Source organism: Aethalodelphis obliquidens, unplaced genomic scaffold (genome assembly GCF_003676395.1).
Source record: "Aethalodelphis obliquidens isolate GAN/ISIS:26980383/991018 unplaced genomic scaffold, ASM367639v1 scaffold15, whole genome shotgun sequence".
NCBI classification, from domain to species: Eukaryota; Metazoa; Chordata; class Mammalia; order Artiodactyla; family Delphinidae; genus Aethalodelphis; species Aethalodelphis obliquidens.
Genome location: NW_020837959.1, coordinates 224,430 through 251,013, shown reverse-complemented (window position 1 = coordinate 251,013; position 26,584 = coordinate 224,430). Strand labels below are relative to the sequence as shown.

The 26,584-nt window shown below is 59.3% G+C and overlaps 1 protein-coding gene across 2 annotated transcripts in view; it reads right to left on the bottom strand.

Annotated features, from left to right (window-relative positions):
• Window positions 1–26,584, bottom strand: part of RASA3 (RAS p21 protein activator 3) — an 86,581-nt gene that overhangs the window by 19,852 nt on the left and 40,145 nt on the right. For both annotated transcript variants that reach the window (XM_027115739.1, XM_027115740.1), the window contains exons 3-9: window positions 21,379–21,482; window positions 12,429–12,523; window positions 5,946–6,022; window positions 2,666–2,746; window positions 2,368–2,440; window positions 1,702–1,778; window positions 854–958 (exon numbers count right to left, since the gene is read on the bottom strand). In XM_027115739.1, coding sequence (XP_026971540.1) covers window positions 854–958; window positions 1,702–1,778; window positions 2,368–2,440; window positions 2,666–2,746; window positions 5,946–6,022; window positions 12,429–12,523; window positions 21,379–21,482 — 612 coding nt within the window. The remainder of the gene's footprint in view (window positions 1–853; window positions 959–1,701; window positions 1,779–2,367; window positions 2,441–2,665; window positions 2,747–5,945; window positions 6,023–12,428; window positions 12,524–21,378; window positions 21,483–26,584) is intronic.

The window sequence follows — 26,584 nt, the reverse complement described above, 5'->3', positions numbered from 1 at the left end:
TCTGATACCCCCGCAGGGTCCCTGCACCTGGGGGGTCCCCCATCTGACACCCCCGCAGGGTCCCTGCACCTGGGGGGTCCCCCACATTGTGTACTTCGCGCTGGTCACACTGAGCCACAGACTCAGACGCTGGGGTGGGGAGGCGGGAGGGTGGGGGGAACAGGTAGGACAGGGGAGGGGGTCACGAGCAGTTTAGGAAACTGCGGTGAAATAATTTACCCCTGAAGACTGACACCCGACAGCGGCCAGCCCTGAGCAGAGCCCGGGTGGAATCACCCTAAGTGCACGCCGGGGGCTGGGCTTGTGCTGCAGGGCGGGCGGCCCCGGGCACACAGGCACCCAGCGGTCCTCCTGACGGAGGTGCAGCCGGCTGCTCTGAGCGCACGTGCCGGGCGGCGCACTGCGGGCTGAGGCACTGGCCACTGGGGCCGCCCGGCACAGCCCCGTCACGAGGCCAGGCTGCTGGCTGAGCAGGGTCGCCTGGGGCACTGAATCGAGAATTCCAGTTTCCCCAGGGCACAACCCAAATTTTACCCACCCGGGTCTGCAGGCATGCAGGGCTCTGCTGTGTGGCGTGGGGTGCGGGCACCTGCCCCGCCCAAGCGTCTGCTGCGGGGCCGTGGGGAGTGAAGCCAGCCTGGGGCCGGAGCGGCCGAGACTGGCACCTGCTCCCTGTCACGCGATGTGACCTGGAAGCCCTGGTGAAAGGGAACCGGGCGCCCTGGAGACCAGGGAGGGAGACGGGGCGCAGGACGGTGGTCTCCGGGACACGCGAGGGCTTTGAGTGCGGCGGGCACGGCTGGCACGGCCCCCTTCCGTGCGGAGGCCGCTGTGGGGCCCCGGGTGCCCTCACCAGGCCTCGTGGGGGCTGGACTGCCGCAGCACCTTTAGCGGGACCCTCAGCTCCCCCAGAAACTCGTCCCCGAACTTCAGGTTGCTGGCGTTCCAGAGGTCCACCCTAGAAAACAGCAGTTGTGCGGGGTCTCTTACCGGGCGGCGAGGAGGGGTGGGGTCCCTGCGCCCCTGAGCTCTCCCCAGAGAACCCGGGGCAGGACGGGACGGGGCATGAAGGCCACACTGAGCACGGCTGGAGCGTGAGGTCGGGCAGTGCAGACCCTTGGAGGGACAAGCCCGCCTGCCCGGAGCCCCACCCCCATGCCTGTCACTGCTCGAGGCCGGGCTTGCGGGAGGGACTCGATTCTGCCCCCTCTGAGCTTCCGAACCTCAGGCGCCTCGGGAAACCCTGACCCACAGGAAAGCGGATTTTAAGTGATGTCAAATCCGGAGAATCCCTAGGGTTCTCGTGAGCAGGGCCCATCGGACCTAATGCGGTCACCCCAGCCTCAGGCTCATGACCTGTCCCTGACATGGGGGCGGTGCTGCGGCCAGCGCGGCAAGAGGGCTGGTGAGTCCCCCAGCGGACGCTGCGACCTGGCACAGCGAGGCCCCCCGCAGCAGCGGGACCGCGAGCCAGGCCGGGCCTTGCACACGCAGAGGGGCTCGGAGCCTCCGCCCTTCAAGGCGGCGGAAGATACTGCAAAGCGAACACACGCCACCTTTGCCCTTTCGCCACCACCCAACATCCTCGCGTTAAAATAATCCAGAAAACGGAAGTTCCTTTCCATCCACTCCCCAATGTTGGAGGAAGTCAGGCCGCCCCGCCGAGCCGGAGCCTCGACCCCGAGCGCCTCCCGCGCTCACCGGATTTCCAGCTTGTCCACGTCCTCGTCCTCGAAGTCGAAGTGGGACTTGCGGTTGTAGCTGCAGGGCCTGGTCACCTGGGGGCCGGAGGGAGAGCGTCAGGCCTCTGTTGCCCCTGGCTGCCCGTTCTCCCTGCACTGGGAGCCAGGCCCCCTCGCGCTCATCTGTTCCGGCCCTTGCGGGGCGAGAACGGCCACCTGCGCGTCACCGGGGCCGCGGCCCCCACGCCGCCGTCCTGCTGGTGGTTCGCGTTCTGAGGGGCAGCCGGGGGCTCTCATCTGCATGCACTTCCCCTTCTGCCTTAAGACCCTCACTACTTCCGGTGAAACAAGCCTCCCTCCACTGCTCAGGGAAGACTGGGTGGGGCGGGCAAAACCCAAGAAACCCCAAACCAAACCAACCAAACAAAAATCAACGTCTTGATAATCTGGCAAGTATTAATCTGTCAGCATTCAACCCAAAACCGGGTCATGCTGGAAGCAACAAACAGCCTTTCTGCCCAGGGAAGGAAGGACAGTTCCTAGGAATTCGAGCTGCAGGGCAGGAGGGGGTCTTCACGTGGGGGGACAGCACCCCAGAACTCTCAGAAGTAAGCGACTGAGGGTCTTTGTGCCAAAGACCCTGGGGTGTACGCTTCAACTGCATTTGTGCCACTGAAACACCAACCTCAAAGTAAAACACTTCGTCAAACTGGGGGTTGTTTGTCTTCTTTTTCACTTTTGTCTTCTTTGCTTCCGACCTGTAATCGAGGGGGAAAGATCGGGGTGGAAAACAAACACTGTTGACGCCGAATCTCTCCTCTGCGGCTGGGCCACCCAGCACGCACGTCACATGGCCTACGGGCGTGTCTGTCTCTAACCCCAGATGGTATGCACATCAGGGCCCTTCACTGAGCCAAAGATACCCCACGGGGTGGGGGGGGGATCCGACCTCACCCTCCCCCCCCAGCCGAGGCTGTACTTGCCTGCACGGTCCCGCCAGGGTCACCGTGGCGTAGGGGTCACACTGCCCATTCACGATGGGGAGGCCCTGGCACTCGAGGATGCTGAGGAAAGAAGTGGGAGGTCAGGAGGGGACCCAAGGCCAGCGGGCCATCTCTCGAGGCCACCCTGGGGTCCGGGAGGGCAGCTGTCTCAACAGCTCTCAGGCCAAAAGCTCTGAGTCCCTGCAAAGTGCTTCTCAGGGGCTCCCGTCTAATAAACAGAGATGGACGCGCTGGTCAGCAGTCATGAGACATCTGGAGGCAGGAGAAGGTGTGCGTGCAACCAGGGAAAAGGGAAAAGCAGCCCGGCTGCGGAGGACACGTTGCTGGTGTCGACTGCAAAAAAACGCACAACAAATAATGTTGAGACTTGTTTTATTTGGTGGACTTTCTGAGGATTCAAGCCCAGGACGCAGCCTCTCAGAAGGCTCGGAGGGACTCCCCTGAAGAGGTCGGGGGGAGCCAGGGTATACAGGAGCTTCTGCAACAAAGACCAGGTAGTCGGAACATCAAAAGATTACTGTTAATGAAAGAAAACCCGACATCTCCAGTTAAGGAATGTAGCGCTTCTCCATGTGTGGTGAGGTACGGGAGTCTGGGCTCACTGGAATCGTTCCTTTGACGTGCACCTCAGCTCTCCGGGGCCGGCGTCCTGTGCTTTCCCAGCCGGAGTCCCCTCAGGGGCGCCGTGGAGGCAGCTGCAGTGGCTGCAGGCTTGGGGGCCGCAACACCCTGTCTCCTGATCCCGCAGCGGACATTCTTCGTCCACAGTGGAGATTTCCTGAGCGAAGCCCCTGCCCTCCCTTCCTGGGAGCTCGAGAGAGGTCCGCCCGGCCCGGCCTGCCAGGTAGGAACTGTGGTGAAGTCTGTGTTATCGGTGGGGACCTGAGGGCCTGGCACCCCAGGGGCTTAGAGCCCTAGGCCGGGCGTTGCCTGCAACGCACCTCTCGGGCCGGGAGACCCCGTCTCAGGCTTCACTCTGCCGACCGCCCCGGCGCCTGGCCCCCTTTGGGTTCTGGACCGCAGTTACTCCAGCTCTTGGACCGCCCTCGTCACTCCTGCGCCTGTCACCCTGGGCTGTCGCTGGACAGCTCCTGCTCCTGCTTCTGGCTGGACACTGGGCGCTGTGAACTTCACGTCGCTGGTGCCTGGATTCTGGGCTCATCCGTGCCGTCAGTGGTCGGGGTCTCTTGTCTGGAGAGCAATTCTCGTCTGCGGCTCTGTTCGGGAGGCGTCAGCAGCCTTGTTCGGGGACAGCGCGGCCCGACCGCCCGGTGTGGCCCCTGGAGTCCGTGCTGAGGGTCGGAGTGAGTGCAGGCGCTCCACTGGGCTGGTGGAAACTCGAATGACCCCCAGCTCTATGGCCCCGTCGCCCCTTTGCCCCCTCGCCTGCCCGGCCCTGAGGGACTCCACCTTGCTCGTTGGCGCAGGTCTGGGGAGTGCCACGAGGTCCCCTCCCCTGCAGAACGTGCCCACGGTGGCCTTGACGCCCCAGCTCCCATTGCCTAACCCGCCTTGGGCCCTGCTGGGGACGCCCTGCTGGCCATGTCGCCGATGCACCTCCAGGACGAAAGCTGGCCTGCGGCGACCTTGTTTGTTTCCCCACTTGGGGGCCAATCGCCCTCCGCCCGCACGGCTGGCTCACACGGCATCGGCTCCTTAGTCCTTTGTGGCGGGAGAGGGGTGAGGCCCCCTGTCCCGTCCTGGCCGGAAGCAGAGCCCTAACCCACACTCGGATGCGAGGATCTGCGTGCCCTGCCTCCTCGCTCACTCCTGCACGCCAGCTGGCCCGGGCGGCTGCCGCCCCTTGGGAGCCTGGTGGTCCTGACGCGTTACGGGGCCTCTTCTCTCGGGCCGAGGGCCCGTCTCCTCCGTTCCTGCTCCCTGGAGTGTGTGGCCCCTTCTCTCTCCATTTCTCCACCACTGTGTTCCGCCCCACTACACAGGCTGGCCCTCAGGGACTTTAGTGAATCTTTTCAACTCTTTCTCCTTTCACTCTTCTTTCTGGAGTTTCTGCACTTCTCTCCCTGCTATAACCTGGTCTTGGGTCATCTTCCTCCCTCTGTGAACTAACTCGTCACTAAACAAGTATCTTCAGGCACATTTCCAGGGACAGGCACAGAACCCTGAGCCAGCCGAGAGCTTGTACAAGGGGCTGACACCCTGAGAAGCCCCCGGGGGCTCGGGGTCCTGGCAGCCAGAGGGACAGCGGGTGGGTCACGCATGGGAGGAACATACAGGGCGACCCGTCGGGTGGGCAGGTGGGAGGAGGTCTCAGGACAAGACCGACTCGCCCTCAGTTGGGGGGCTGCTGCCTCTGGGGCTGGAAGCATGAGAAGGGGCTCACTCATCCCCTCCCTGCACCAAAGCCCAGAGTTCAAGGCAAATGAATTTTTATCACATTCAGCTGTTGATCAGGAAGGTTGGGACAGTGGTGCATTTTGGATCCGCAGAGATAACGGTTTTCCCGGCAGCAGCTCAGACAGGGGGAGCAGTTCTTCCCGCAGCTGGCGTCTTGGGGAAGCGCTGCCAGATGAAGGGCAGCAGCCGCCCGTCAACGTCACTGCCACTCCTCACAGACCACCGTGAGGAAGGCGCTAACCAACACGCTGACTGGCCCCAGCTGCAGTTACACATCCCGGAGAAAAAGAAAAACTGACACGCTGACACCTGGATGCAAAACGCACAACAGGAAAGCAGGTGTCATGGGCACATCGCACCCTCCTCCCTCAGACGTCACTTCACCAGCTGCACAACCTGGGGGTCACGGCTCAGCTGTACAACCTGGGGGTCACGGCTCAGCTGTACAATCTGGGGGTCACGGCTGCTTGCATCACATCCGACCAGAGCCTATTTCACTGGAAAAGGTATATTCACACCCCAGGCATTTGTCTAAGCCGATCCCATACACACACGTGCACACTCACACCTGCACACACTCACATGTGCACACTCAGCAAGCATACGGGGTAGAAGGAGCTCCGATTTCGGGGTCGAGGTCTGAGGTCAGGCCCCAGCTCTGCCCCCATCTCACCGTTTCCACAACCCCAACCTCTTTGCCTAAACGTCGCCCTGAGTAACTGGTTATTTGCAAAAGCCAAACGCGTCACCTCCAGGGTGAGCAAGGATGTTAAGACAGTCGTCTGGGGAATGCCCAAGTCTGGGACTCCTGAGTCATTTGTTTATAAAGCATGGGCCGCCCCGCGCCCTGGGGTTAGACAGCCCTGGGCAGACAGGCCGTGGCGGCCGTCCCGCGTCTTACCGCGTGGCTAGCTTGTGGCAGACGACACCCGAGTCGGTGATGACCTCACTCAGCCTCAGCGCCAGGTGGACCTTGCCCTGAAAGTGACAATGACAGGGGGTCACGGGGGGCCACAAGCGGCGGGAGCTCTTGGGCTCCGATCACAGGCTGGTGACACGTGACCCTGCGTGGCATCCACACGTGTCCAGCCGCCTGGCTCAGATCCCAGAGAGTTAAAGAAGCTTCCAGCCCATCGGGCACGACGCTGACAGCAGGCACTATTTCAGAAGAAAGAAAAGGAAAAGGTACTGGAGGGAGCAGTGTCCCAAATGGGCCTGACTGTCTGCTCTGGGCTGTGTTCACTCATGGCGCGCAGGCCCCGGGCAGGCGTGGGCAGCTCTGCCCAGGCGTCTCGGTGCTTCTGCGTCTGCGACAGGCAGGGTCGGAGGCCAGGAACCTCAGCCCCGCTCTTTAGGAAGGAAGCGGACGCTCACGCGCGCTCTGGGAGGAGGGGCAGAGCAGCTGGGGTAATGGAGCAGCTGCGGCTGTGCTTCCACCCGTCTGGCTGTGCAAAGGGCGCCGGCTGAGGACGGCGAGTGGGCGGGGCGGACATGGCCAGGGCATCATGAGGGCCACGAGGAGCAGCGGGGAGACGAGCTCCCGAAAAGTCCACCAGGAAGATGCATGATGCGCGTGTTTCCGTGAGCGAGCGTTCGGTTAAACTAAACTGACTTTCCTTAGACACGGAGGTGAACTGGATCCATTGTCTCTAAGGTCCTTTCCAGCTGAAACCCCCGGACCCTGCAGCCTGGGAAGAGCCTGTGAGGGCCGCCACGTCTCAGGAGAGCCCAGGACGCGGTGGGGACGGCTCACCAGCTGGGGGGTCGGTGTGGGGCGCTCAGCCCCGACAGTCGCCCACTGCAGCGCGGGACCCCGAGCCCACGCGGGAGCATCCGGCGCTCCGGGCCGTCGGCACGGGGCGTGTGCAGACCTGGCCAGCAGCTCCTGGGCCCGGGATCCTTGCTGCTCCTTCCGCCCCAGGGAAGCCCGCTCCAACCGCAGCCAGACCTTCCCACCTGCTGCTTCTAAGCCTGACCAGAGCCACCAGAGAAGTGTTTCGACAAAATGCCGGCAGCACCGATTGTGAGAAAGGGAGAGGCTGGACCCGGACACGCAGCCTGAGGATGGGGGCGCGGGGAGCACCCCCAGCTAGAGCCCCGCCGCCAAACAAGAGAAAATAAACAAGAAACCAGGGTCTGGCCATGGGAAGGGTCGAGGGCGATACCTCCATCACCCCAGGCCCTCTTGTCTCCTACACACCTCTCGGGCCCCGCACTGGCAGGTGACACGAGCTCCCCATGATAGCGTCTCCCACTCAGAGCAAACCAGCTCCGGGATCGCGAGCTTGGAAGCGAGCAGGTGCCCCGGGCCGCAGCAGCGTGGTGGTGGTGGGGGGGGGCCGGCCTCACGCACCAGACACCTCGCCTACGACACTGACACGGGCTCCCGACGACACGGACGCCGCCCTGTGGGAGCCCAGGCCGCGGGCGGCGCTCACGGCCGCACACGCGTCCAGGCCCCCCGGCCGCGGGCAGGGCTAGGTGCCGCCTTCCCGGCCTTGCCCTCACCTGCGGGCAGGCAACCCGCGACAAGTCCCGCGAGGTGGGACGAGCCCGCAGGCGTCACAGCCGCGCGGCCCGGGTGACACCAGCATCCCGACCCGGAGTCACGTCTGTATCTGCGGAGGCTCCGACAGGTCCCGCCCCTCGCGGGGACGCACTCGCCTAGAGCAGCAGCTCTTCCCACAGCGGCTCGGGGCGTCCGCCCGAGCGCCCTTCACCCGCCAGGCGCGGACACAGGGTCCACGGCACACCGCAACCCTCGCACGCGGCAGGCTGGTCCGACAGCGAATCCTTGAGGCCGGTAACTGGGGTGGCAGTGGCGGGGGGTGGGTGGCCTCCCTGTGCGGGTGGAAGAAACAAAGTCCCCAAAGGCCAGTGGCGCATCCTGAGCGACCCCACCCTCAGCACTGTCCCCCAGCGGGCACCGCCGTCCTTACAATCGAACAAGAAAGACTGACGGCCTGGAAACCAGCCCCGCAGGAAGCTCAGCTGTCACTGGTGGCCCGGTCAGCCTGCTGTCCTTCGTCGCACCCCAGGTGCACGGGCGCCCGCTCTGGGGCCGACGGTGGGCCACGGCCCCTCAGACCGACGCACCCCCAGTGGGGGACGGGCGCGGGCTGTGACCGTTGGCGCTCCTCTCCTGGGGCAGCGCGTCCTCCAGGAGGGGCAGTGCTGTCAGCCGACTCGTGCTGTTACAGTTCGGGGGCTTCGGGGGAGGGGGTATGAGGTAAATAAAACACAAACACACATCTCGGAGAGAAACCCCTGCAGAACCACCCAGGATCTGCAGCTCGGAAGTTCACACCCATCCTCACTGCACAAACAATCCCACCGCAAACACCAACGCCCGGGGTGGTGCGGGCCACACCCTGCACAGGGCAGGCAGGAAGTGTGGTTTCCCAGGCTCGGCCTCTGCAGGGCACGCGACCTTCCATGGACGCACAGCTACACACACAACTTCCCCTCCGCTTGTTCTGGCCCCAGCGGGAGCCCTCTCCCCAGGGAGGCGGTCACAGGCCCACCTGGCAGGCTGAGGGCAGAGGTGGCCATGCCTCTCATAGGGGCTGGAACCCCGGAGCGGGGTCCAGCTGAATCGTGCTCGTTAACGATTAGCCCAGGCAGGACGTGCGGAGACTTGGCCGGAGTTCTCGCAGTAACGTTGGTGTATGAGATGAGAAGAGAAACCTTAGGGCAGAGCACTGAGAACGCTGACTTCACAGTCGTTCCCAGTCTCATTTAAGGAGAGTAAGGATAAGAAGTTGTTTAAAAAAACAGCTGGGACTGAACAGCATCACCCACCCTCACGGAACATCCACCGGGATCGACCGACCTGGCCTTAAACACGTCAGCAAGTCTAGGAAAATAAAAATTACATCACAGCTGCTCTCAGACCACAGTGGAAATTAAACTAGAACTCAGTGACAGAGAGATAGCTAGAAAATCCCCAAATGCGCGGAGGTTAAAGAACACACCTCCAAATAACAAGCAGGCCACAGAAGACGTTTCAGGAGAAACTGAAAAATACTTTGAATTCATTTCTTTTCATAAGTGAAAATGAAATAAAACATCAAAATTTGTGACATGCAGCAAAAGCAATGCTTAGAGGGAAATTTAAAGCAGTGAATGCATATATTGGGACAGACGAAAGGCAAAAATCAACAATGTAAGTTTCTAACCTTAGGAAGCTAGAAAAAGAAGAGCAAATTAAATCCAAAGTGAGCAGGAAAGAAATAATAAGAGCTAGAGCAGAAATCAATGAAAATGGAAACTGGAAATCAATACAGAAAATAAACAAGCCAAATCTGCTTTTTTGAAAAGATCAATAAAATTGGTAAAGTTCTAGCTAAGAAAAAACAGAAATGAAAGCAGGGCCGTCACTCCTGGCTGCAGAAAACCAGCAGTGGTTCCGACAGGGGATCCGAAACGTCACCCACCTGTCGGCCAGGGGGGCCCAGAGCCCAAGGTGGACCCCACTGTAAGCCGGGGGCTTCAGCGAATATAAGGTGTCAGCCATAGCAAATGCACCCAGGATGCTAGCAATGGTTGGGGGAGGAGTACACGGGGTTCTTCATACACTCCCCTCAACTGTTCTGCAGAGATAAAACTGCTCGAAAAATAAAGTTTATTAATTACAAGAGAGAAGCACTGGTGTTTCCTGTGCAATTTTCTCAGGAAGGCGTCGGTCTCTGGTCTGCAGGGCCCGTGGCTGCAGGCAGGGGCCCAGCAGCACACAAGCCATCACTGCCCCGTCCTCATTCTGCACAGGGCCTGCGAGGCCGGGCGGAGGTCCGCGCAGAGCAAACGCAGGCGCAGGCGACTGAGTGCTGGACCTGCAGCCCCGCTGGAGCTGAGAGCATCGGGAAGGGGCAGGGACGCGAGGGCGACCGAGAGAAGCAGCCACGTCCTCGAGGGGAGGCGCGGGCCACCCCATCCTCTCCTTCTGACACTCCTGAACCTTAGAAAGACTCGGGTCCTCGCAGGTGCATGGCTGCAGGCGCTGACTGTTGGGGAGATCCTCAGACAGGACGGCAGACACACAGAGGACGTTCCCAGGGCGTCCACCACGAGGCCAAAGTTACTGCCCTGTCGCTAAAGGTGCAAGAGGAGGCCACGGGCTGGGGGGCTGCGGCTCTGCTGGGGCAGCCCCCCTGCCTCTGCCTTTTCGGAACATGTGCTCCAAGAACAAGTTTCACAGAAGCCGCTCAATGCAGAGCTCGCGGCTGCTGGCGTCCTCGGAGGATTGGCAGGGGCCCTCGCGGACGTGAGCGTGCATCTGGCCACCCTGCCTGGCGCGGACCACGGGTAGGGCCGTCCCTGCCGACCGCCTCATCCAGAAGGTGCCCGGCCGGGGACAGGGAAGGAGCAGAGCGACGGGTCCTTTTTAATGAAGTGATTGAGCAGAGGCCTTAACAAGCATCGGCTCCAGAGGGAAGCCAGACGTCCCTTCACTCCTCTCTTCCCCCAATGCCATGACTTGCTGGCCTCTCGTGGGCCCCGGCTTTGTGACATTCCCTTTCTGCTGTCTTTGTGAATCGCTGAGCAGATAGCTGGAGAAACCGTATGTGTCCCCTGACCTTCGTGGCTGCAGGTGTGTAACTGCCCCTTTAAAGGCTGCTGCCCTGGCACCTGGCAGGTCCCCTCTGGAGAGCACTTGCTCGGTGCCTGGAACTCAGCGGCCGCCACCGCCCAGTCCCGCTTCCGTGGAATCACCAATGGGTCGGGACCCATGTCACGGGGACCATCAGGGAATGGCCCGGACGTCCTCAGGCTGCAGGTGGACACACGTGTCACGTTCCCAAGGCTGCGGTGACCCAGCGGCTCTGGATCTGGACAGTGGTGGTTACACAGCCACACGTGTGAAACGCACCCACGGGGACATGCAGGCACACGCGGGGCTGGTGAGACCTGAATGGAGTCGGGGACCCTGTACCAGTTACGCGGATGTCACTGTGCGGGACCCGGGAAGGGACATGGCCCTGCTCCTATGTTTAGTCTTGGAGTGTAAACAGAAGAACACACGGCTTGCTAACCATCACTCCCTGTGCAGTGTTTCCTGTGGCTTCCTATGACCCTGTAACCATTTCAAAATTAAAAGTTGGTTGTTTTTTTTTTTTAAAGGCAAGAAAAAGGAAAAGCTACACTTGCCAACAAAACAGAACTTAAATCTGGGCCCATCGCGGCCACAGGCAGAATCTCTCAAGAACGACGGCGATGGAGGCAGGCGGGGCCCAGGCGTAAAGCACACACGGCACAGGGGTCCGGAAACTTCTTCCTAAGGAGGCGATTTCCTGGTCACCTGAGCAGCAGTGGCCGCCGTCCTCCTGGATCTGGGGCTCCGTGACTAGTTCTGAGCAGCCCCCCAATTTCCACAGCACGTGTGGGCCCCTCGGTCGGAATTAACTGAGCGTGAAGCACCCTTACGATGCCCCTTGGGCTGGGCCTCTCAAGGCGTCCCTCTGGCTGCCTCTGTCGCAGTTTGAGCATCGGCCCGGCGGCCACCAGGGGCCTGGGCAGCGGACACCCTGAGCCGCCGGTGTGCAGTTCCAAGCCCGGCCAAGGCCCCGGGTCCACGAGGGGGCGTGCTGGCGCTGGGCCGGGAGCCCGGGGAAGGCCTCGCGAGGTGCCCACTTGGGGATTTTGTCTGCGACGCCTGCTGTTTGACCCTGCTGTTCACAAATCCCCGCTTTACAGGGGAGGAAACTGAGGCTCAGAGAGCACCAGAGCCACACACTCTGCTGAGCTCAGAGCAGGCCTGGCTCGGCGCTGGCCCCGGAATTCCAGGCATGGCCCGGGCTCGGGGACAGGCTTGACCGGAAACTCATGCCAGGGTCACCAGAGAAGAGAAGATGCAGGCGGCTCCCCCACGGGCGTCTCCTGGACCCTGGGCATGGGGAGCGGCCCAGCTGGGGGAGAAACCCCCAGTCCCGGGGTGGGGGCACCTTGCACCGGTCAAGGGGTCACTTCCAGTTAACACATCGCCAGGGCACTGGGTGAGCCCTAGGGACGCTCAGGCCAGGGGCCGTCATCACTCCGGTCACTCCCTTCAGCTCCAGCACCGCCTTGCTGAGGGCAGGGAGCCCGGAACACACATGGGCACCTCCAGTGGGCAAGGCCCACAGCCTTACGTCTTCTCACCTATTCTCTCTTTACCTTCAGTTACGCGTTGCATTCTTTCGCGTGTTACATTTTTTAAGCTGCACGACTAAGTCCGACAGTAACCGATGGAACCAACCTAATGCATGAGCCCAGGACGACAGATGCAGGGGACAGCTTGCTACGCCTCACTCCCTCTGAAGACCAGAGTCCAGCGTCTATGTCTCTATCCACAATCAGGCCTCCTCCGCCAAGGCCCCCATGTCCCACGGGCCCCGCGAGGCCTCACCTGCACCTCGGAGTCGGCGTCCACGTGCTGCAGCTGGAACCACGTGTCCCGGTTGTGGTACTTCTGCAGGTCTTCCTTCCGGATGGCCACCTTCCCTGGAAGATCAATGCGGAGGAGACCAGTCACGAGGGCACCAACCCACCCATCCAGCAGGGCTGGGAGCAGTCTCCACTACCTCTGCCAGTCACTCCAGATGGGAAATCCAGAACAGATCATCGGGAAAGAGACAACGCAGTAAGAGCAACAGACGCCACTTTGCATCTCGGAGGTGCCACGTCCACCCTGAGCAGAGCCCGTCCCGAGGTCACTGCCACGGTGTCCACAGCCTGGGCGTGGACGGGAGCCTCTCCCCGCTACCCAGGCTGCGGGAGATGAGGGCACCTGGCGCAGACCCTACAGATCAGGGAGCGGCTACGCCAGGTGCACTGCTCAGGGCCCGGAGGGCGGCGTGTGGGATGGGGTGAGGCAGCAGGCACCCCGGGCAGCCACGTCCCGGCCATCCCCTGCCCCGATGCCCGAGCTGCAGAGCGAGGCAGGGCGGCGTCTGCCAGGAGGGCTTTGCTGCAGAGTCCCTGGAAGTACGCGTGTGCCCGTATGAGCTGTGGCTTAGAATTCACGTGTGCGCATGTCTAGCTCACAGGCAACGTGCACAGCCGGTTCACACAGAGTGTGCACATGCGTGTGCGTGCACATCTAGCTTATGTAGCATGTGTGCACACGTGTTCCTGTCGGGCCCGTGGAATGAGCCGGGTTATCGCCTGCTTGGGTCTATGAATCAGTGTCTCTCAAAGTGTAATCACAGGCCACCTGCATCAAAACAGCTGGAGAGTTTCCTGAATGCAAGTTCCCCGGCCCCATCCTGCGTGAGAAAACAATCTCTGGGGTGGGGCCCTGGAATCTTCGTTTTTGCGAGGTCCCCAGGGAACTTCTGTGGGTCCCAAAGTTTAAGGACGTCTGCGCTCAATAGTTTTACATTCCTGACATAGGCTTAGTACTTAGGAGCTAGAATTTCAACAAAAATACACATGTAAATATACGTGTGTGATGTACATCACTGACACAGATTTATAGTATTTAAATATCCATCTACCACCGTCATGCATTGTTCATTGACCTTGTTTATTCCAAAGACGTACGTGGCGGCCAGCAAGCACCCACCCCACCGCTCAGGAGGGCAGAGGGCGCCGGGCACTGGCTGTCCTCTTGTCCCCACACCCCGTGGCCTCGGGCACGGGGACCACGCTGTCCACCAGGATAGGGAGGTCGGGTGCTTGCCCACGTGAGCATCCCTGCGCACATGTGTATATGCGTGCAATACACGCGTACACACACATAATGTCTTACGTACACTGTAAATCACACACGGAAATAGGAACGATAAAGGACAACATCAAAGTAAACATTTTTGAAGTTCAGGTGTTCCTGGCGTACAGCCCAGGACACACTGCCTAACTCGGGATCGCAGTCCAGTTACCAAAGGAGACGTTTTGGGCCCCTGGCGCCGTCTCACCCCGCGTCATCTGCTGCCTGGGACCCTTCCCAGGCCCCTGTGGCCACCCTGCAGAGCCCCGAGCTGGCTGGCCCACGCTGCCCTCACCCAGGACGCAGAGTCCTCTCCGCAAAGGGACTGCTTTCCGTTTCCTGTTTCTTCAAAGACTTGTGCTTCTGAGGAGAAGCATCCGGTGGCCTCACAGCGGGATCCTGGGGTTGCCCACACATGCTGCCCGCCAGCCCCTTGCACCCTCCCCTCACGTCGCCCTGTAGCAACCCCGGCACGAGGCGGCGGGTGCTGGTCACAGACGTGGCAGGCGTCCCGCCCATGGGCTTCGGGCCTCGTCGCTGCAGCTCTGCCCTCTGTGCTTCTCCTACCACTTCTTCTCCCCAAACGCCCCCGTCCCACGAGGCCCTCCTGTGACGTCACCTCCTCTCCGGCCTCCCCTGGGGCCCGCAGGGCAGCCTCCACTCTGCTCCCAGGGGCTCACACGAGGCCTCGCTGGGGCCCAGCCACCTGCTGGTTGGTAGGCTTAAGGGAAAGGACACTCTGCAGTTGGCTCCTGGGGGAGCTCAGACCATCACCCAACGTACACGCGGCGCGTCTCGAGGTGAGCGAGAGGTGAGGGCGGCTCAGACATGAGGAGGGGGCGTCGGCCCAGAGGCCCATGCACGCACCCCGCCAGGCAGCCTCCATGGTCCCTTCCAGCGCGCGGTGCCCCAGGAGCCTGCACCCCTCGCCTCCTCTGAATGTGCTGGCCCTTTGCTAAGATGCACTGCGGGCCCACGTGTCGCCAGCGCCCAGCTACTCGACGCTGAGGTTCCACCCGAGACGTGCGTTTGAAAGGCGTTAGAAATGCCTGCTTCTCTCGTTAGCCCATCTTCCGTCTAGGGGTCCAGCCGGGGAACCCAGGTGGCTGAGAGAAGGGTCTCGCCCTGCAGTCTTCACGCCTGGTCTCCAGACCCGACAGGCACACCCACGGGGCACAGACGGGAAGCTGGAAATGAAGCAGGGACACGCCGGCCCGAGCACCACGGGCTGAGCGCGGCAGAGTCGGGTCTGTTTACTCCCCACCATCACCTGCGGCAGCCCCGTCTCCCTGCCCACTGTCCCCGCAGCACCTCAGCACGCTCACCTCCCACCGTCACACAGCCTCGGGAAAGGCCAGCCCCTCTGTCCACTTGCAAGGTGGGCGCAGCACAGCTGGCGCCAAGGGTCAACACGCTGCCCACATCAACCTCGCTGGCTCAGCTCTGGCCACGCAGACCCGTCTGCAGCCAAGTCCTGCCCAGCCACAGGCCTCACAGGGCACCGAGGCCACGGCACGCAGAGCCCGCAGGTGCTGGGCAGGGGCAGAGGACAGAAGACAGAGCGCACAGGCTGCAGAAAGAGGGGCTTCACAGGCATTCAGAGAACCGGAGCTACCGGCCACACAGGCCTCTCTCCAGCCAGCATCAAGTCACAAGGACTAACCCCGGCCCGGCCCAGCCCAGCCCTTCCCACCGCTCCTGGCCTCGGGGGCATCCCGCTGACATCCTGACGTGGGTGCCGCCACCTCCAACCACCTGTCACCAGGCAGAGCCGCTGGCTTTCTCTCTGCTTGGCTCCTGCAAAACTCCACCCCCTTCCCTGATTTTGAGTCTTGCAGGAATAAAGCCACAAGAAAAAAACATTTCTTGGAACTAAATTGGGCAATAATATTCCACTAAAAGGGGATAAAGAAACTTGCAACCTCCACGATTAGTTCAGCTGGATAGGAGGGTTACATCTGAAGTCTGAAATTTTAAGTAATTACAATGTTTTTATGAGTTTTGGTTGGAATAGGAGACACGTATTTAATGCTCATATGACCCCTACAACTCACACATCATCATTATTCTTTATTTTTGGAAGTACTTAATTTTAAACGGGTAATACCAGAACATAGAACAAAGTCTGAAACGTTAGAAAGGATATAAAATACAGCCAAGAATAACTTTCTCTCTCCCCTGCTACTAGGGTCCCACCTCAGGGTCACCTCTGTCACCAGCTGCCAGTCTGTCCTTCTAGAGACCGACCACGTCAAGAACACATGAACATGCACTCTTCACACGTGAGAGGTAGGTGTTCGCACAGGCTGTCCTGGGGAGCACCTGACCTGCAGACCACAATTCCCACTGAAACGTGCCTGATGTGTCATAATCCATAGCTGTCCCCATCGATCTGAGTGACATCAGGTCACTATGCCCCCTGGGCCTCACCCTCTGATGAGGACAGAGGTGGTGTGGCAGCCTTTCCGCCACTAAAAGCCCCACGTATTACTTCCTCTGGTGGGTGCTGTACCTGCCAGGGTGTGTTCAGAAGAGAGAAGCACGTCAGGTAGTTCAAGAGGCAGCATGTGACGTGGAGAACCAGGTACGGTAGGTCAGAGGGTGCGGGAAGGTGGGCAGCCAGGGGTGACCCCTGCAGGGTGGCGACTAAGGAGGGACAGCCGGATGCCCCCCGCTGCCCGGGCCTGGCAGGGGGCAGAGATGTCTTTCTCATCGCGCCTGTTCACCCTGGTGCCCAGCAAGTGCACAGAGGCAAGAGAGAGAAACAAGGGCCTGTAGACTTGAAGTGAAGAAATAAGTCTTTATTCACAGAATCTATAGGAAAAGCTACAAGAAAAGCTGGCAGAGTAGGTGTGTCTAGAATAAAGGTCAATACATAAAATCAATTGTATTTGTACACACAAGCAATGACGATGGAAACTGAAATTGAAAAGATACCAACAGCACATCCACAAAATGATGCCTTTACGCCTTCAGCTTGTGGTGTACTAGCCCAGAAGTCTTTGTCTACTCTACCAAAATCATAAAATACAGGGACAAATTGTATGTACACAGACACACACACACACACACACACACACACACACACGTGTGTGTGCTGAAAACACGTCACAAAACCCTGATGAGAGAAATTAAAGACCCAAGTACGTGGAGAGACAAGCCACGCTGGAGGGTCTGAAGACTCAGTTTCGTTAAGACGCTAATTCTCCCCAAACTAATCTATAGATCAGTGTAATCTCAGTCATTTTGGAAATTGAGAAGATGACTGAAGATGTAAATGACAATTCAAAGGACCTAGAATGGCAAAACAAGTTTGGAAAAGAATAAAGTTGGTGAGCTCACACGACTGACTTAAGACTTGCTGTGAAGATACAGGAATTAAGACAGTTTGGTGTCGGTGTGAGGAGAGGAATACAGGTCAGTGGAACAGAACACAGAAGCCATAAAGAGACCCATGCATATAAAGTCAGTTGACTTTCAAAAGGTGCTAAGGTAATTCAACTGGACACCTGTAAGGAGAAAAACGAAGCCTGTCACATGTAAAATTCACTTGAAATGGATCACCACATGAGAGCTAAAACCAAAAGCTTTCTAGAAGAAAAGATAGAAGAAAATCTTCACAACCTGTGGTAGGCAAAGATTTCTTAGACATGACATCAAAAATACAAACTATAAAAGAAAAAAATGGGGGCTTCCCTGGTGGCGCAGTGGTTGGGAGTCCGCCTGCCGATGCAGGGGACACGGGTTCGTGCCCCGGTCTGGGAAGATCCCACATGCCGCGGAGCGGCTGGGCCTGCGCGCCATGGCCGCTGGGCCTGCGCATCCGGAGCCTGTGCTCCGCAACGGGAGAGGGCACAGCGGTGAGAGGCCCGCGTACCGCAAAAAAAAACAAAAAAAAAAAAAAAAAGTTTGATGAATTGGACTTCATCAAAATTAAAAACTTCTGCTCTTCAAAAGACACTCATAAGAAAATGAAAAGACGAGCCACAAGCTAGAAGAAAATATTTGCAAAACATACATCTGATAAAGGACTTGTATCCAGAATATATTTTAAAAACTCAATAAGAAAATCCAATTAAAAGGGCAGAAGATTTGAATGATTTACCAAAGAAGAGATACAGATGGTAAACAAACACATGAAAAGGTGCCCAACATCGTTCTTCATCATGAAAAAGCAGTAAAGCTACACTAAAACACTGCACACATGTTAGAAGGGCAAAAGTGAATCAAACATGAAAGTTGATGATACGAGTGCGGAGAGAATTCAAAATGCTGCACTCGGGAAAGCAGCTTGTCAGTTTCTAATAAAGGTAAACACACTGCAGGGGAGGAAAACTCTTTTTCCTTCTACTCTTCTAGGTTCTCTGGACAAAGAGAACTGTAACAAAAGAAAGATTAACAAGAGAAAAACAAACAGAAGTTTATCAACATGTGTATCTCAGATATACGTGGGGGAAACTCGGTGATGAGTATCGCAAGGCGGTGGGTGGCTGGAACTCGTAGCATCTTAACCTAAAACAACCACCACCAATTTTCAGAGAAGTGACAAGACCAAGGAAAGGACTCTGAGTTTCAAGGAAGGCAAATGTATGTGGGAACCAATGGCCCGGAAGGCTCGTCGTGTGGGTCCCTCGGTGTAGCCTCTGGGCCGCCAAGGGTCTAGGGTCGTCTCGGATTTGGACAAATTTATGTTCTGCTTCTAGGGTAGAGAGATTTCCTTGTGTCTGCTTCTTCCCAGCTGCCTGCAGCTCAAACAAATCGTTATGCCACGGTGGCCTATTTGGGATGGCAAATTCTGCCGTCCTTTAAAACCTACAGTACGCCCCAGCAATCTCACTCTTAGGTATTTTCTAAGAGAAATGAACACATTTGCCCACACAGAGACCTAGGCAAGAATGTTTACGGCAGCTTTGCTCACGATCACTAAAAGCAGGACACAACCCCACCTCCGTCGAGTGACGAGCGCGCCCGCAGTGGGCAGTGGGCGCACTGTGCAAATTTCACCTCGATGACCCTGGCTTATCAACAAAAGGATCACGGTCTCACTTCACACCCCCACCCTTCAATAGAGAACCTGCAGGAAGCCCCTGCCAGCGGGGCTGGACGGACCAAGCGGGGAGATGCTGGGATGACAGGCCCACAGCCGGAGTGGGGCAGAGGGGGAGGCCTGGCTGGGCCCCCAGAGCCCCAGCAGCCCACGCCCCGCACTGGAAGTGGAGCCGGTGGCCCTGAGCCAGCACTGCCTCGACCACACCCGCACTGCACCTCCACACCCTCCCTGGGACAAACCCCACCCCTGGACTCGGCCCGCGGGGGGGCCCACGCGCTGCTGCACCCAGAGAACCTGGTGCGGCGCCGTCAGATCACATGGCAGACGTGAGAAGCCGGTGACACTACGCTCGTTTCCGCGACACAAATTTATATCCTAGAACTTGGTTTCTCATCCTGGTAACAACATAATTGCTAGTCATAACTTCAAATTATCCTTGGAGATCCAGACAGCCTCTTATTTTTACGGCTGTGAGAACAATGTTGGAAACATCTAAATCTGGCTGCACCCTGCCACATCCCCATTTTAAAGCCACCAGGAATTGCTAAACCATGGTTCTGCTGGTTCCGCTGGTTCTCTTTAAAAACAGCAGGCGCCTTAAACAGAATGATCGATAAACATCTTATTTGGTTTTCATGAGCGGAAATAACCCCAAACCAGCTAGATCAGGTTCTCTGATTCAAATGGGCAGATATTTTAAATTTTCTTTTTCCTTAGGATTACCACTCAAAGAAGCTCCCGTGTAGCTCCAGGGATTAGTCAAACTCCTCTTCATTCTGGTATAATCTGAGCCAACTGCCCTGGTGGTACTGCATCTCCCTGTGGGTCGCACCTGTCGCCCAGGTGAGCTCCATCAAGTAATGTGTAAACTTCCGACACACCACTCTGCCCCTCTCCTTTCCTCCTCGAACAAACCTTGGTGCACCCAGCAGGCGCTAGACGGAGACACCCCCGGGCTCTGCTCCGACAGCCCCAGGCCACAGGAAGTACGGGCCAGTGGACACAAAAGAAATGCTCCCACAGGCGACGGTGAGAATAACACACACCGAGGGGCAGCCTCCAGCTGACCAGGGTCTCGGGCCGACAGCGGCAGCCACGCGGGCATCGGAGAAGGGCCTGAGGTGGGCGTCAGGCTGCGAGGCACCGGGAGAGGGGCCGGGAGGGCCAGAGCCTATGTCTGGGCTGGAGGAGGAATCCCCGGAGCGTGACGCCAAGCTAAGGTTCGGGCGCCATCCTGAGGGCAAAGCGGGCAGGCCCGCAGGCCCAGCACAGAAGTGGTCCCGCAAACGCGAACATCCTCGCTTCAGAGGTAAAGGGCTGCTGAGGGGCCCCATCACGGCTCCATCTTAAATGAAGTCAAGTGTGAATTATCTGAGTTGCTGTGTCACCTAGGCCGTGTACTTCCTGAACAAACTGGTGATTTCTACGTAAAACACAGCAGTCTCCAAGAACGCTATTTGTTGGAAATGCAGACCCTGGGCCCTGCCCCAGACCCAATACCCAGCATCTGCATTTTGACGAGTGTGGGAAGCTCTGATCCATGTGCTGGAAACACTGCCAGATGCTTCTTCAAAGGACCTCAGCTCCAGAGCTGCCTTCAGACTTTTTTTTCTGGCGGTACGCGGGCCTCTCTGCTGTGGCCTCTCCCGTTGCGGAGCACAGGCTCCGGACGCGCAGGCTCAGTGGCCGTGGCTCACGGGCCCAGCCGCTCCGCGGCATGTGGGATCTTCCCGGATCGGGGCACGAACTTGCGTCCCCTGCATCGGCAGGCGGACTCTCAACCACTGCGCCACCAGGGAAGCCCCAGACTTTGTTTCTTTTTGAGGGCTGCTGGCCTGGGCGCAAACACCCCTGACCAGTCACGTATGGGCAGTGCGTGGAGCTGGTCAGACGCCCCAGGAGCGGGCGGGAGACTGCAGTGTCACGGGCCCACCAGATTCAACTGCTCTGTCCAGGAGCAAAGCACCGAGACGCCTCCTGCCAGGAGCAGCCGGGCCAGCGACGATCAGCTGGGGTCCCATGGCCACAGCTGAGCCCACGTTGGGCAGCTCGGGTCTAATTCTGGTGCCACGGGGAGCTGACAGGTTTCCCGGGACAGAGGCGCCCACCAAACGGGCGGCTCTGGGCTCCACGTTCAAGGTGGGTCTCACTCTCTCCAGGACGCTGGTGCCTCTGGGACCCTCAATACCTGAGACCCCCAGTACCTCTGACAGCATCCCAGTGCCTCTGAGAGCCCCTAATACTTATGAGTGCACCCCAATACCATCTCAGTCCCCCACACATGGGTGCTGGGTTCAGGGATGGGCAAGGTCTGGGGTGGTGGGATGGTTGGAGAAGGCTTCGGGAGTCGTTTGGGGGGATGCCACTCTCGCCTGAAGGATGGTTTGCCTTTTCCGCGTGTCCCCGTGTCCCCGCGTGAGCTCGTGGTGTGTCGCCCCAGAACACAGTGACAGGGCAGCTCCTGGACGGCCAGCAAGGGCAGGCGAGATGCTGGTGTGGCTCACCAGCTCAGACGGCGTGCCCGGGAGTTCTGCCAGAATGAGCCCCGCTCAGAAGAGGCGGAGAAAATGAAGAAAACCCTGGTCGGTCGGTACCTACCTATGATTGAATCCCTCCGGAAAACGTCTCTATCGAAAATGTAAAAGGACAGGTGACGGAAACTCCGCGGAATCTCGCAGTAGAAGTCCTCTCCGTAGAAGGGGCTGGACACAGACAGAAGGGGCACCGTTAGATTCTACGAGGCGGCGTCCCCTGCCCTGGGGGCAATCAGTCCTGGGGGGATCGGTCCTGGGGGGATCAGTCCTGAGGGGGGATCCGTCCTGGGGGGATCTTCCTGGGGGGATCGGTCCTGGGGCGGGGATCAGTCCTGAGGGGGGATCCGTCCTGGGGGGATCGTCCTGGGGGAGTCGGTCCTGGGGGGATCGGTCCTGGGGGGATCAGTCCTGAGGGGGGATCCGTCCTGGGGGGGGACTCAGTCCTGAGGTGGGGATCAGTCCTGAGGGGTGGTCAGTCCTGGGGGGGATCAGTCCTGAGGGGTGGTCAGTCCTGGGGGGTGATCAGTCCTGAGGGGCGGTCAGTCCTGGGGGGGTGATCAGTCCTGAGGGGCGGTCAGTCCTTGGGGGGTGATCAGTCCTGAGGGGCGGTCAGTCCTGGGGGGGTGATCAGTCCTGAGGGTGGTTCAGTCCTGGGGGGTCAGTCCTGGGGGGAATCAGTCCTGAGGGGGGACTCAGTCCTGGGGTGGGGATCAGTCCTGAGGGGTGGTCAGTCCTGGGGGGTCATCAGTCCTGAGGTGGGGTCAGTCCTGGGGGGGGCCGGCTTCCAAGCGCCTGCCTCAGGCATGCACCTGTGACCTCACGTGGGGGACACGAAATTGGGAGCTGGTGGTCCCGGCGGGCCGAGGGAGGCGGGGGGGGGGGGGGGGGGGGGCGAGGGCAGGTGACAGACATGGAAGGACCTGTACGCAGGAGCTGCATCAGAGCCTCCCCTCGGGAGGGGGACGAGCCCATCTGTGGTGCTGCCGTCAGAAGCACCCAACAGGTATCGCTTGTTTTACTGACCAGCTCAGATCCAGAGCAGGAAGAGGGACCGCGCTGGCCTGAGGTCCAGGCATGCAGAGAAGGCAGCTGCTCTCCCCCCGCCATGTCCTGGGGGCCAGAGCCCCGAAGGCACGTCCCCCAGGAGTCAGAGCTGCGGCCGAGGCCTCGCGAGAAGGCGCACGCGTACGGCAGGTGTTCCCAGGGCTGCCCCCGAGACGGCCACACACGCGAGTCCTGCCTCCAGTGTCCCTGCCCACGGCCTGGCCCCCATCCCGGCTTTATCTCGGGGGACTGTCCCCACTCTCGGCTGCAAATCAGGATCACCTGGAGAGGTTTCTAGAAAACACACTGCCCAGGCCCCACTCAGAGGACCCTCTTCATGGGTGGGTCACAGGGTAGCACCTTCAGTCCCACACCTGCCACCTCCTGACACAGAGCCGTGACACCAGCCGGTTACACATGGGGGACACAAATCTCACCCCCGGCCCCTGGAGGCACAGGAGCCCCGGGACAGGGCCTGGGACAAGTGCACCCAGAATGCACTTTCCCAGGTGAGGACGTGCAGAAACTGAGCTGCTCGTAGGAATGTAAAACGGGGCCATCGCTCTTCCAAAACGGTAAACCCGGAGTAACCATTATAGCCCAACAGCCCACCCCCAGGGGTATGTCCGGGAGCAATGAAAACACATCCACACAAAAACTGGTACGTGCAAGGTTACAGCAGAAACAACCCAAGCGTCCATCAACAGAGGACGGACACACCGAACGGAGCCCCTGACCCACTGGCGCCTTCAGCTCTGATGCTGAGGCTCAACGAGAGAAGCCAACGCAAGTGGCCACACAGGGTGCCGTTCCCTGTATGTGAAATGACCAGAATTGGCTCATCTGTGGAGACAAAGTGGATTCCTGGTGGCCAGGGGCTGGGGAGCAGGGGAAGGGAATGGCTTTCTCTTTAGGGAGATGAAAATGTTCTAACAGTGACTGTGGTGATGGCCACACAACTCTGAATATAATAAAAACCACAGAACTGCGCATCTTAAATGGGTAAATTATATGCTATGTGAATTATATCTCAGCGAAGCTATTTTTCAAAAACCAAAAATTTAAAAAATACATAAAGATGTCAGCACGTGAGTAACAGAATTAACATCCTAGGGTATATCATGCTTAAGGTTTCTTTCTCTAAAGATATATGGATATAGGATAAAAATAAAGACATGTTTTTAAATAAAAGTGGGGCTACATTCTTCAACCTGATACACAGTCGGCTTCTTCCTTTAACATGAGGCCATGGACCACTTCCCAAGTAAGTAAAGGCCAAACGGCACCTGAGGTCTGAGTGACCACAACCGCAGGCCTCACACCTTCCAACACGCGGACAGCAAGTCCTCCCCCACGTCCACCACCGGGAGCGTCCCTAGCCCTGGTGTCCTCAGGACAGTCCCCGAGGTGGCCTGCTTGGTGGGAGGGCGTCCTCCATCCTGGGCTCTGGGACCACGGACCTTCCAGGAAGGTCTCCATCAATGTTTACAAACTCTGCTAAGCTGGTGACCAAAACTACTGCTTTCATTTGAAAAGTTTACATTATTGGTGAGGCTGAATGTCTGTCATGTGTGTGTGTGTGTACGCACTTTTTGTTTCGTTTTGTGCTGAAATGTCTGGCTCATTTTCTGTCAAATGACCATCTTTTCACATTCTTTTCAAGTTCAGGATACTAATCCACTGAGAACTTTTAAATTTATGTTGCAAAGTAAAAGACAAGTACCTGACGCCCAACATACAAGGAATATGTTTGTCGTCCACGAACAGGGACAGGCAGGCGACCCGGCTGTCCCCACCAGAAGCCCAGGGGGTCCCTGCACAAAGGCCTCCTCAGCCCAATCGTGGCATCTCTCAGGTCGGGGCTGGCATCAGCAGGGCCCACAGGGGCGTGAGGGAGCAGGGCAGACATCCTGGGGGTGGGACAGGCGTGCCCCCTGGTGCCCGCATGCGGCCAGGCCACCCCCTTCTTGGTCGATGGGAAAGCCTGCAGTGTTTCTTCAAGGGGGCAGAGTTGGAAGCATATTTCCAAAAGAAAAGGAAGCTGTGGGTGGTGGGGAGTGGGGTGAGGTCCCCCCACATGCCTGCAACACAGACTCTCCTTTCTGGGGCACTGAGAGGGGCTGCACAACCCCAGCTCCCCCAGCTGGCGCCTCTGCCTGGGCATCTCTGCACACAGCTCAGCAGCAGCAGAGGCAGGACTCATGCCCTGCACGGTTGCAGGCTTGTCCAGGGAAAGGGAAAATGCCACCCAAAGGACTGGACGGCCTTAACTACCACTATCTGACAAGGGAATTAAAACGCGGCCTCTGGCGTCTGAGGCCGGCCAGAGCGCTTTCCTCGCTAATTACGGGGAGAAGTTTAAATGCAGTTTCACAGAATTGGGAAAAGAGAAAAAGCCTCCGACAGGAAGCTGTTGGCCTCTGGCTCCGCGAGCCCAGATGTGCAGCGGAGAGGTCCCGGCAGGGCGCCCCCCGCAGGACCGCAGAGTCCTTCCCCGGCCCCCCAGAGCCCGGCTGGCACTGCCCTGCCCCCGCCGCGGCCAGACGCGAGGTTCTCCCCGGTTTCGCGCTGTGTGCTGTGTCCTATGTTGCAAACACCAGCATCCGTTTCCCAACATCTGGGGGAGGGGAGCGCGGGAGCCACGGGGACAGAGGGGAGCCTCCCCGCAAGCCCCGGATGCGCCACAGGGCAGCCCTGGCGGAGCCCAGGTGCCCAGAAGCGGGGACCCGGGGCCCACGCCGAGGCCGAGAGAGAGCTGGAAGCCAGGCAGGCAGGGCCCGTTCTCCGAAAAGGGTGCCGGCCGGCTCTGAACAGCTCTGCGTTCAGCTAATAAACGTGCAGGTGGTTAAACCATTCACTAAAACCTGGATTAAAATTCATGAGACCAAATACTGTATTCAGACGTCCACAGAAGAGTCGGGAAGGGAGGGGACTCGTGCAGCCTGCACCCCGCACAGGCTGGTGCTCGCGGGACCCCGGCACCGGGAGGGCCCGCGCCCCAGGCGCGAACCGCCCATGGCGCCCAGAAGCAGGAGGAACCCTGTCTGGTGTCTCCCTCACTTCCTCTAAATGACGATTTTAAAGCAGCGCGGCCCTTGGCACCCGAGAGCCTGTCTCTGAGGCTCCGATAAGCTACTGCAGCTCACTGGGAGGCCGGGTGCTCAGCTGAAGCCTCCCCCCAAGCCGTGGGTCACGGCCTGAACACGGGGAGGGGCGGCTCCCAGGAGAGAAAGGCGCTCCGTCCACGTGAAGGACGGATGGAGAAACGAGGGCCTGCCCCCAGCTTCATGCAGATGTGGACGGAGGGATGCAGCTGACCCTCCCAGGGAAGGAGCCTTGGAGGTCAGATCACAGTTTCCTCCAAATGCTGGGGAAGAGGCACCCCACCTGGACCCCACCTGGGCCAGTCTTGGCCCTCAGGACAAGGCTGGATCACAGGACACGAGGGCACCCAGGGCGCCCGCCTACAGGGCCAGCCACACGCTCTTCCAGAAGCACAGCCGGGTGTCTGTGCCAGAGCCCGGCCTCATGGGTGACCTGCAGCCCGTTGTCCTGGCTTAAGCAGCCCAAGGCGGACGGCCACGTGGCCTTGGCGGGTTCCTCACTTCTTCCAGACTCAGTTTCCCCATCTGCTCACATGGGGTGCACCCCACACGGGACTCCCACATGCAGCCCCTCCCCTCCCTGCACCCTCCCCAGAGAAATCACGTGTCCTCACCAAAAACTCACACCCAGACTGTCCTTTTAAGGCCTGGCCACGTTTCTTAAGGTAACTGAAGCCCCCGGACTCCAGAACCTTCAGAAAGGCCCCAAGGGAAGGAGGGTGTCAGGGAGAAGCCTGGAGGCGTGAGGGGGCCGGCAGCCTGGGGAGCTTTTGGGGACCCCAGAGGAACCCATTAACCACAGCATTCTGACACCCAAACTGCCCAGCCCACAGCTCCACGGGGACTGACTGTCTACTCAGGGAGAGTGGACAGGGTGGGCCCAGGGTCTCTCCCTGCAGGGTGGTCTCTCCCTGCAGGGTCCCAGCCTTACCTGGGCCTGGGCACGGCGGTCAGCTGGGCATCTGGGAAGCCCTGTGAGAAGCCCCACATCCTGAGATTCAGGGGCTCAGTGAGGACTGGAGCCCGACGTCGGGGGGATGCTCTGAGCTGAAGGCCCACCCTGGACCAGAGAGCTCCCCAGGACCGGGGGGAAGGGTCCCCGCCTGGAGCTCCCCAGGACCG